The sequence below is a fragment of the Triturus cristatus genome, chromosome 4_1, assembly GCF_964204655.1.
Source record: "Triturus cristatus chromosome 4_1, aTriCri1.1, whole genome shotgun sequence".
NCBI lineage: Eukaryota > Metazoa > Chordata > Amphibia > Caudata > Salamandridae > Triturus > Triturus cristatus.
In genome coordinates, this window is record NC_140585.1 from 202,617,289 (window position 1) to 202,629,583 (window position 12,295).

Below are 12,295 nucleotides of genomic sequence, written 5' to 3' on the forward strand. Positions count from 1 at the left end.
AGATGGCAAAGAAATATGAGTTGTTGAGGCCTATCTTCCTTCCAGAAAAAAAACAATATGATACAGTCTCAAATCAGTAACTAGGCTTACATTTGACTATTTAAACAAGCAGGCAAACATTGCAATATAATGTGCAACCCCCAGCACACTTACCAATTGGCTATTTGTTTTTGAGGTACTTAATTCTTATTTGTCTTTGTATTTGGTGGGGTTCTTACCTCATTTCACTACCAGGGATTATAATACTAGAAGAGCATCCAGAGGGGTGGTAAACTGAGGTCTCATGATCAGCAAGGGAACCTTTTTTGTTTGGCGTCTTTGCTTCAAATCAGATCCACCACTAGTTCCACTTTTCTTTTCTCAATGAAAAAAATGGACATTGCGCTTGACAGCATGGTGCTTTAAAAGATGTGACCACAATTGGTGTTCTCATGAGAATTAACAAAGGCACTTGGGCAGGCTTGGTGCTACACAGTAGAAACCATTTCAGAGCAAGGCAGATAAGTTAAAGTGAAACACAACCATAACCATATTTCTATAGTATATTTTTAAGAAAACTATTATAAATACTACTGTTCAAAGTAGAATAAATTACAGAGAAAATAATTATCAGCATTTAACTTATATGCAAACAAAAGAAAATGAGGATTCCTTGATGAATGATTTTTCGATCCTAAAACATTCAAACTATCCAACATTAGGTATCAAATAAACACATACACAGATAATGTTCAGCATACATCCATATAGATATTTCAGCCGCTACAAAGTATTTGGAGTTTAGAAGGGAGGTTTATAACTTGAGGTTGTTTGGTCTCTCAGAGTCCCACTTTAAGCAAATGTAGTGCTCTTTCTGTAGCTGTGCAGGCAAAAATGAATGAATGGCTGGTTAGTTTCATGAAAATCGACTCACCATTGCTGAAGTAATAAGTACCGACATAGTCTTCATCGTTGTTAAAGTTGTCAGGCTGGCCAAAATCAAATAGGTTAACATTCAGTTTAGATCCATCCGTAAACATGAAATTCCCTTCCTTCAGATAAAAATAGAAAATGAATGTGATGAATAAACCACATGTCACAGATTAACATAGAATCACTTAAAATGCATGAGCTTGGAATAAAAGAAATTGCTACTGGAACCTAGCTAACCTGCCTGGACCCTGATAAGTGTTAAACCGGTAAAGGGTTGCATGTGTTGCGGTTCAGGGAGGAGCTCGTCTGACAGTAGGGGCTGGACTTTTTCCAGTAGAGGAGGGTCAAGACTGATTTGATTATGGGTGGGTCAAACTGAGGTGACATAGTGGGAAAAAACGCTGGATTGGGATGTGGCCTGAGAGATTACCAGTGGCTGAGATTATTCAAGCATTCAATCCATTACCTTATTTTTGATGAGTTTATGAAGATAGCATACATGGTGTGACAGATGGTGGCATAGTGTGAGTTGTCAGGTGCATGTGAATCAGAGAATCCCCAATAATTGCTCTGCAGTATTTGGCTCTGACTTGCATTTGGTATGCACATTTCACCATGATTTTGTGTCAAAATATACTCAGCAAAGAAAATAGCATAGCATTTCAAACACATCAAGTCAAGTCCAACTTTATTCACAATGTGTCCATCTCATAAAAGTCACACAGTAACATTTGTAAAAACTTAACACATTAGAGCTAAAACAGTACATCCACTGTTTCAAACAAATACCAGGATACGTTCAAAGTTAAAAGCTCTCCATCATTTCTAGCACATAAATACCTGCAATTTCAAAGTGCTAAATCATGTATCCATTAGCAGCAAAATCAGCAAACATGTAAACATCATCACAGATATTAACAGGGCAAAGGGATCACATGAAACATTATATACCACAGGAATACTGATTGAGCACATTAAAATTTCCTAATTTAGTTAACTCATACCTGATTACATAGACTAATTGAACTCACACATTTCCCTCATCAACCTAATTAAGTTCTTTCCTACGTAGCGAGGCTGCCCAAAGAAAAGAGGCCATTATTTAATACACCGTGGGTTTATCGAGCAGTTGTCTAACACATACTTACCGTGCAGTTCAACCCTACTGCGTAAAGGAAAGGAACTAAAATACGGTGCCTCTGCTGCTTATAAAAATGTTTAAAAAAATGAATATGCTTGGTAGATTGATGGGAGACTCCACCACATGGACAACGTGAAAGATTATTATAAGAATAGGATTGAGGTTAAACGCATAATTTGTAATTCGGAGAAATTATTATATGCATTGGAATTGCATCTCAGCCTGTAATAAGGGCACACGTGTAAATTGTGTCAGAAAGTAGAGATGGAAAATATGTCAGAAATACATACTGTTTGACTCTAATTATCAGTCACTCACCTGGATTGTGTCATGTGCGCCGATCCAGTAAGGTGCTTCGGAAGTCGGGCCACTAGGTTTACCCATCAAAGTATACACAAAATAATTTTCCTCATAAGAATGGATAGAGGCTAGGTGAGAATTGATGGCAAGGCATGCTGCCTTAAATTGAAAATAAACAAAGTGTTATTAATGTATTAACTTGTTTCTTGTCAGTTTAAATGAATATGAGCCAGCCCCCAGATAATGTAACAATGATTTACAATCAGTGGAATGACAATACTAATGTATCATTCTATCTATCTATCTATCTATCTATCTATCTATCTATCTATCTATCTATCTATCTATCTATCTATCTATCTATCTATCTATCTATCTATCTATCTATCTATCTATCTATCTATCTATCTATCTATCTATCTATCTATCTATCTATCTATCTATCTATCTATCTGTCTGTCTGTCTGTCTGTCTGTCTGTCTGTCTGTCTGTCTGTCTGTCTGTCTGTCTATCTATCTGTCTGTCTGTCTATCTATCTTGAGATCTATTTTTATAGATAGATAGATAGATAGATAGATAGATAGATAGATAGATAGATAGATAGATAGATAGATAGATAGATAGATAGATAGATAGATAGATAGATAGATAGATAGATAGATAGATAGAGTTACTATAATGCACCTAAAATCAATTTTACTATGCCAGTTAATGTTGCGTGCACTGACCATCACTTGAGCCCTGTGCATTGCTTATGAGCTTGTATATTACATCACTCATGACATGTTAAATAGCATAATTATTGAGATCATTGATGATATGATGATACCAATACCTTTTTCATTTCACCTTGACATAATTGCTTTAAAGAACAACATTATTTGTTAGTTTTGCTATTGATGTAACTAATAATAGAAATATTACAGAGCTATTCATACATATAATCTGATTAATAATACATCATGTTTTGTGACAGAAAAATGTGATGCATGGTGAGAGACATGCAGCCCGATTGCCCCAGCAGCAGATATAGCTGCATCCTTGGTACCAGTTTTTGGTCATGGGTCAACATAGATTCTGTGGTATGACCTAAGACTTCTTAAAGATTGTATTGTTACACCGAGAGGGGCACACAAAGCGTTACCCTTGAAATGGTATAGGGCTACTTCCCTTACCAAGAGTTAAGTAACAAATGTATCTTCTGGCCAATACAGCAAAGGGGTCAGCAAACTTTAGCCATTGTCCAAGTTCACTGTGAGTGTAGGCATTCTGCTTTTTCACAAGAAGCCCACCCGCACACAACGTTGCTCCGTTTAATTCATAGGGCTACTGTGAGAAACTGGGTTGTTGGTTGACTAGGGTGTGAGTCCTGTTAAAGATAGTGGGAGCCTCTTGTTTCCCCGTTGCTTTAAACAGGAGGCCAGCAAACTAGTACTTGGAGCCACACTCATAGTTCAGGGTTCAGGTGACGATGCAGCGCTCAACAGTGCAGCTGGCATTGGAGGGTTCAAGGCAGGCTCTAAGCAGCAAACTAGTCCTTCCAGTTATATCAAAGCAGTCTTGCAGAGTGCACAGCAGGTCACAGCAGCAGACAGTCCTCTGAGAGTCCTTCCGTGGGTCCAGGAGTGAACTGATGAGTCGGTTTGAAGGTCCAATTTTTTATACCATGGTGACTTTCCTCTGGAACATGGGAGAAGCTTCTGACTCCCCTGCCCTTGCTGCAAGCTGGCTGCAGTCATCATTTGTAGGTGACAGGTCCTTTTTGTCGACCTAACGGTCGGTTTCACCCAGTCATGTGACCCCAGTCATGTGACCCCAGACAGGCTGCATGCACAAAAGAGCTAAGATCAAATCACAAATAACCCTAGACTCTATCGATGGTAGGTAACTAGAGGCCATGGGACCTCAAGGGTGAACTGGCTGCCAGTCACACATGTTTTAAACACAAATAAGCCACCGGCAAATGTATTTAAATCAGTACTGCACCTCATAGCAGCCTACTTCAAGACATACACAAAAATGTGACTGAATATTATTACACATTATCAGGTGTCATGCATCATTATAGGACTCCCCATGCTCTTCAAAACCCGGTTTGATGATGAACAGACCTACACCTGAAGTTCAGAAGGGCACTTTTAACTAGGAATGAACCAGCGACGTAGATACATTAAAAACAAATGCGATATACTAAACTGACGTTATATATACATGGAATACCACTTGGTATTAAAAACCAACTTGGGGAAAAGGGGAACTAGTACCCCATCATGAGTCAGACTGTCATCATGCTTCTGCCTGATGGCTCATTTAAGTCTGGCATTCTTAAGGATGGAAACATCTACAAGCTCCTGTGCACACTACTATCAGTGCAGGGCTGACCTTTTTCGACCTTCTCACCTCTTAGACCCCTAGGTACCTAAAATACAATAATAATAATCCATTTGTACTATCAAATTTGACTTTTTATGCAATGAAAGGCCAATGTAAGGCGGTCATATTGCCAAGTCAAATTGGCAGTTCAAAACTGCATTCAGGATGCAAACAGAGGACTGGGACATGTTTTAAAGTGTTACTCGAGTGGATGGCAAAACAAGTGCTTCAGACCCACTAGTAGCATTCAATTTACAGGCCTTGGCTATATGGTATACCACTCTACAAGGGACTCATATGCACATTTAATTTGTCAATTAGGCGTACAACAATCAAACCATATTTAGGGGAGTGAGTAACAACACTTTAGCAATGGTTAGCAGTGTCCTAAGGCCAACAAACCAAATTCAGCAAAACGTGGAAAGAAAAAGGCACAAAGTTTGGGATGATCCTGTTGGGAGGGCCAGGTCAAACAACTATAATGGCAATGTGTACTTTTAGAGACCAAACACATATTTGTATTTTTGTATCTTTTTGTTTTACATTAGCATGGATTCAGCAGTACCCCCAACATTAGTATTTTATAAAACCCATGACAGAATAAAACAAGCATGAAAAGCTGAAAGTCTGACAGTAAAATTCAGATGTATTCGGTTTGGCAATGCATGTGTAATCATGATCAGTAGAGTAAAACGGCGTTTTTATCTGTATCACTGAAGTGAGATCTACTGGCCTACTCACATAACGTTCCACTGCTGTGGACCTAACTTCCACTTGGTCTACATGTTTTACTATGTAACACTGTACAGCTCATATGTGGGTGTGTGGGGGAGCTGCAATGTAAGTATGTTTGTTTGTGGTATAATATATGGAGGCCTGTGGGTTCCAAATTGGAAGCCCTTGGTCTTTGAAAAGCATGTGAAAGTCATTGGTCAGTGGGGCCTGCGCACAGCTCGGGAAGGCACCGGAGTCATACAGAGCAGGATTGGAGGCGTTCGTAACATTTTAATAAGCATATGACAGTGAGGCTGATACTCAGGTGTGATCTGACAGTCACTCCCATGGCCTGTGTTGTGGGGCTATCATGCTTGAAGTAACTCCTGTATGAGAGACAGTCTGCTTCCCGGGCAAAGGAAAGGACAGAGGACTGGGCACTGCAAGTGGACAATCCCCACAACATGAACTTCAAATACTAAGACAATAAATCCCATCTGTATCTGGAAATGTATTATAAAAAGGGGAGTTTGAGTCTCCAAAAATTGGCAAATGTTAGCTGTGCATTAGAGTGGGGAAAGCCGCACAACTTCTGCCTGCTGTGATCAGGACTGAGGACTTAGGCATCTGCCTGGCTGCTGATACCAGAGTGATATGTGAGCAGGAGGTTAGTGCCCTGGGAGGGTGCAAGGTCTACTGAAGATCCTGTCAAATTGATCCCTGAAGCAGAGTGTGTGATCCTGGTCAATATTGGGACAATTGCACATGTTGTTCATGAATGTGACAGCAAAGAAAAGTCGACCAGAGATGAGAAAGAAGGCAAATGAAGCAAAATAATATACAGAGGTATCATAACAAGCATACAAAAATAATCGGGAAGAGGAGTGGAACTTTAGGTTGCAAGGAAACCACAACGCAAAAATTAACAAACATGAGGGACGCAAAATTTATTTGTGCAAAATGTTTGCTGGACTCTTAAATAATGAATCTACCCTGTTGTACGTCTTGTACCTCCCTCTCTAAAACTATGCACTTGTTGGAGAACATAAATGTATGGATTGTGCCAGACTGACACACCCTCAAGATATAATCAGCTGTGTCCCTGCTAGCCACCGTCCAACATCTGTACCCCCAGCCCTACAGGGCAATAAATGTGTGTGCAACTTAGAACATGACAAGCCACATTCCCCAAGGATGTTGGGGTGACAGATCTAGAACCTTTTCATTTGGTTACTCAGGCATACCCAAAGAAACACACAGGAAATAATTAGTAAGGCTTGTTAATATGTATTGAAGCATTGGGCCTATTGTGTAAAATACGTGCTCTGTGATATTTAGTAGAATATAACAGATTATCATAACTATCATTACAAGAACATTGAAAAGGTTGAACATTTCCACCATTGTGCTAAGGCAGTGAATATACATGCAAGCATAGAATTACTTTTTATAGTTGTAATCCTACCTCGCACTCCCTACCCTAGTTTTACCTACAGTGAGTGTTCTTCCAAATCACTGCCATGGTGCACTAACTTCACATTACCTGTAGGTAAGTGTCATCAGACTGACTGTTATAGAGTAGAGCTGGACAACCTTGTGTTGGTACGCAGGAATGACCTGAGCTAGAATTTCAACATAGTGTAACCCTGCAGTATCAGCAGAGTGCTCCTCTACCTAAACAAGTAAGTGGTTGTGTATTTATAACAGTATGTGTGGACCCTTGTCAAGCCATAATTGTTTATTTTAGTTGGATAGCATTATCACCTTTCAGACAATAACACAAATAATATTTGTGCAGTGAACTTTATCCCCTGTACTGAATTTTTAAGGTATTGTGACACTGTGCCTATGAAGTGGAAATGTAAGCAGTGAGGTTTCAGAGAATCTACTTCTACATGGTCATGCACGCAAATCTATGTCAAAAGTCACTGTGTGAAAAAGAGAGGGCAACTTAAGAAACATGAGTGTGAAAAATTGAAGCGTTTCTCACTGGATCAATCCATACCACATGACACCCACTCCTTGGATAAATGTCAGCTAAAGCTATCTCTAGATAAGTGCTAAAATGTAAGGAGCAATCAATATAAAGAGAACCCTACCAAAATCTGAATATCATCATGTTTCTTTAATAGCAAGGAGCATAGAAAAAGCCTCCACTTAATTAAGCATTAACAATCTATTAAAATATATTTAAAAACTATTTAGCATTGAAATAAAGCAAAATTTACATGATGTCCCATGACCGAAAACTGCTTGATTGTTTATATGTTCTGTGAGGTAGACAAAACATTTCTCTTTCCAGCCACCGCAAATGATGTTCCCAGAGGTAACCATTGAATCATATCTATTGAGCAAACATGTTTCCTTCCATCCACTAGAGCAGCCACCGAAGGAGGAGTAGCCAGTGTAAGACCTGCAGAAGCCAAGACACAATCCAGATCTCTAGGAGCAGAAGCGTTCCAGGAGGGCTCTTAAAATGCTTTTAGAAGCAACGGCAAGCCCAACGGACAGCAGTATAAGTGGACCTTTAACAGGTTCCTAGGTTTGGGCCATCAACAGGTTCTAGGAACCAGATGCGTTCCTAGGGATAAATCCTGTTCACAATTGAAATTCCACAGAAAATAGTGGAATATGGGAAGCACACGCTATAGCCACAGAGGCCTTGAGGACACGAACCAGTGTTTGTTTAGTATGCCAAAACACCATATCATACATTCACGACAGAGGAGCACATGTGAAAGTGCTATTTTCATTTGTAGTTTTGGTTGAACATCCATTGCAGGACAGTAAAAGAAAGAGAAAAGTCCTGACAATTAGGAACAGGACCAGCATTTAGTGTATACATGATGGAATAACTATTTTCTTTAAAAAGTGTGCCACTCCCACGGTAATAGATATGTAAAAAATTCAGTGCATGAGTTCCTTGCAATGTAACAGGAAATTAGTGTGAAGTAGCGACCTTGCAACTTGAAAATCAAGCTTATCCTTTGCAGATGTTAAGGAACATCCTTCTAATACAGTAAGGCTTTCAGTCTGCTCAAAGCATCAAAGTGTGCGTTTGAAAGCTTTATTGAAGGCCAAACCATCACCTTCCTAACTGTGCAGGCAGGTGGAAACAAAACTTGCCTGCAACAAGTCACAACTACAGATTCCCGGCAGCATTGATCATTCAACATCAAATAACTCCAGTTTGAGAGCAATTCGAAGGCCCCATGTATCACCACAGCGGGAGCACTCGCCAGATATCAGGACAGGTTTGCCATTGATGTATTACATGTGCCATGAAGAGAAGCTTCTCTGGGCACTAATGAATGTCCTAAAGTATTCTCGCAGTTTTACTGCTAAGAAAGACCCAAGTTTTACCATTCGAACACCAATATTTAAAACGTGAATTCCATGATTTGTGCACATACCCTTTCCTAGAACCTCATATCTGTCTACTTAATGGTATTGTAAACGGAATTAAAAGTAGAATGTCTAAATTGGCAGAGAAATAAACCCATTGATTATCCAATCTGCAGAAGGTATTTCTGCCACAATAAATGGTAACTTTTTTAACTTCTCTATGTGCAACATAATGTACATTGTGTCCTTCTTTGCCATGATTATCTGTTGCTTTGTGAGATTGTAAGGTAAAAAAAAGCGTGTGCATTAAGGGGTTGCTATGGTATGTGACTGGAACAGAGTTTCTGCAAAGTTCAGCTTATGAACATAATTGTTCTTAGCTGCGGCCAGTTTGTTCTGTATGATGTCTATCGCAGATGACACAATGTTACCCAAAGAGTATATCCTTGTGGACAATGTAGTCATACCATTAAAAACTACCGCAGGAGCGCTTTCTAAATTTGCACTGTCAATCTCATGTAGTCCCTCAGCAGCCTCCTGCTAGGAAACTTTCCTCACTTTGTTGTATATTGCAAACAAGAAGAGCTTTTGACTTACTTTTCGAGGACCTAGTAAAAAAATCCTGTAGTCCCACATCATCATAATGAAGGGACCTGTGGCAATGTTGTGGATATTACCCAATGAAGGCAAAACTTCCCAAAACTATAAATTGTTACCACCGGAAGTGCTGTCTCTGACCGTCACTTGGGTCGAGCCTGCTGATCTTTAACTCTTCGGAGTCACCCAGGAAACATGCATGACGCCTGTTAGTATTTAATGGTTAAACTAACCATCCTGTTTGATTGGTCCCTAAAGAGTTGGATGAACCATTGCAAAGCATGGTGTCTAATGTTTCCTCCGTGTAATTTGTGAAATGTTGCAAGTTCGGAAAACATGCAAATGCGGGAATATTAGGTGTATTAAAATCTTTTATCCTAGCCAGGCCAAGACATGATGTCTGCTGCACAGGTTTGTCTAAACCTGCCAATCCTTAGTTCCCAAAATTGTTTTTAACTCAACTGTGTCCCTCCAAAAGTTAAACCTTTATGTAGACAATTTGAACCAGCTTTGCATTAGTGAGAATAATTTTCTTGGCTGGAGATGGTGCACGCCTATAATAATAAGACAGTTGGTTAGTTGTATAGTTACCAGAGAACTACGCAAACCTCTGTGCAAATGTGTGTGAGCTACCCCATGTTTGTGTTTGGCAGTGTTCCCATTGCACCTAGTTAAACACTGCATGTGGTGTACTTGCTTTATGCAAGAAATGATCATCATAATTCTGAAAACAGCACATTACATCATAGTTATAAGTGCCTTAGTACATTCCCTCAGAATGAAAAGCAGTGGTATATTCAAGATCTTTCAGCATTTCCTGCACTGTGTCAATGTCCCAATCATGAGAGACGTTACTAGGGTGATAAAAACATTTAAAGAGATGTGAAACACACATGGAATTTGCAAATGTTTAATAGGACCAAATATATCGTTCAATACCTATCCCAAACAATTACATCTGGAACCAGAACAGCAGAAATGTTCACCAGGGAAAGGTCTCTTTTCACTTTGTGTTATGAAGAATGGGGTGTTAAAACCAAGTTCACCATTTGTACAGTTGAGCATTCTGGGAGTGCCCATTTGGAAGCAAGAAAAAGACTGTCACAAAACCAATCCATAGGACGAGGAAAAGTAATAAAATTGTAATCCACAATTACAGCCATGGAGAACAAGGCACGTCTTCTTCAAACAAAAGTAGAAAACATGCAATCTACCTCAGAGAGGTGGAACTGGAAGTGGTAGAGGCTCCAAAGAGTCTGACAAACAGTCATTAAAGTCAATAAAGCAGCTGGAGGCTCTTCAATCTACTTTTTGGCAGCTCTGTATGTTGTTTGGAGCTTGGAGTAGACTCAGTTGTGGTACTGTGTAGAACCAGCCACATGATGTGGTTTTATGAGATCGTTTGACACAAATCTCTTGTTTTTGCAAATAGCAAATGGGAATAGAAGTACAGTTACAGTCAGAAAAGGTACAGGTGCACTGTAAGATGACCCAAATTCTTTCTTGTCCACATTTTTCTCCCTGACCAGTTCACCAATCTTAAGGATTCAACTGCTTCCTTCACTTTTCCAGTGTTGGTGCATCTTATTTTCATATTGCACTGTGTGCAGTGAAAGCTGTTGAGTGCCTGTAAATCAGCCAAACGCTTCTTGATATCAAATGGTCTTTCTGCCGCCACTGTGCTGGGACTGTCAAGGTCAGGTACCCACATTTAAACCCCAAACAGGATCTCATAGGGATTTTCTGGGCAGATTGTTTAAAGCTCTTTAGACACCATATAGGAGATGGACCAAACTGCCACTTGAGTCAGATACTCTTGCTGCTAAATACTACTTTAGGTCTTGGTTCTTCCTTTTCACTACCATACTTCCCCCCGGGTGTTAGGGGGGAGGCATACTGCATGGTCACACCCAATTTTCCCATGTTTTCTTTGTGAGCTTAAGAGGCGAACGCCAGCCAATAATCTGGAATGGAATGTGCCAACTGTGTATGTCCTGATAAAGTCTTTGCTAACAGTTCGGGCGTCTGATGATTGCTGTGGCCAAACCCATAGAAATCAAGAGCAGGAACCCACTTCAAGCAAGATGTTTTTGTAAGCCCCATCTGATTGGTAGGGGCCAATGTGGTTCAGATAAATACAAAACAGAGGTTTGCTCGAGATCAAAAGAGGTGTCTGCGGTGGCCATTCTACTGTGGAACTCTTCACATGCTGTCAGATGTTGCATTTAAAGACAAAGTGCCTACTGAGTTTGTAAAGTCCTGGCCACCAATAAAGTTGCTGTAGTAGTGAATTGTAGCTGGCACCCCTGCATGTGCAGATGCTAAGCCCTCATGTGCTCCCAAGATCAAACCTAACCTGTGATCTGAACTTGGTATTACTCTAATCCCCACTCTACGAATATGAGCAAATGGTATGTTTTGCACACTTAACTGGCAGGTCTACTTTGCTGGAAAGCCTTTATTCGGATGGGTATCTTCCTGTGTAGTCTTGACAACCTCATACTTGAACAGGTAACTGCAGTGACTGCAGCAGTTTACACTGGTGCTTTTGCGGCTTCATCAGCTATGGAATTCCCTAAAACATGTATCCTACAAGCTGATGACTCAAGGTGTGAATCACATGAGTCCATGGCAAGTGTTCTTCTCCAGTGCCAGAGTTAGAGCCCTTTGTTTCTGCCAGCTGTGCAGTGCAGTCACAAAATGACTGCATTTTATTTTTCTCAGTGTGGAATTCTCCATCCAACATGCAACCCTTCATGGCAGGACATGCTGCGGAGAATTTGTGGTTTGTCCTTACAGCAGGCTGGGTAGAACCATCAGTATAAATGATATAGTCATTCTGATCAAGAGGCATGAGTACATTAGTCACTGCATGTTCATGTTCGTATAGCAGAAATGCCTGCGTTTATATTG

General features: G+C 40.1%; 1 protein-coding gene across 3 annotated transcripts in view; it reads right to left on the bottom strand.

The window, feature by feature from the left end:
• The window catches only part of LOC146854038 (galactose-specific lectin nattectin-like), a 167,673-nt gene that overhangs the window by 24,263 nt on the left and 131,115 nt on the right, over nt 1-12,295 (bottom strand). For all 3 annotated transcript variants that reach the window (XM_085650485.1, XM_085650486.1, XM_085650484.1), the window contains exons 4-5: nt 2,372-2,512; nt 914-1,031 (exon numbers count right to left, since the gene is read on the bottom strand). In XM_085650485.1, the coding sequence (XP_085506611.1) occupies nt 914-1,031; nt 2,372-2,512 (259 nt within the window). The remainder of the gene's footprint in view (nt 1-913; nt 1,032-2,371; nt 2,513-12,295) is intronic.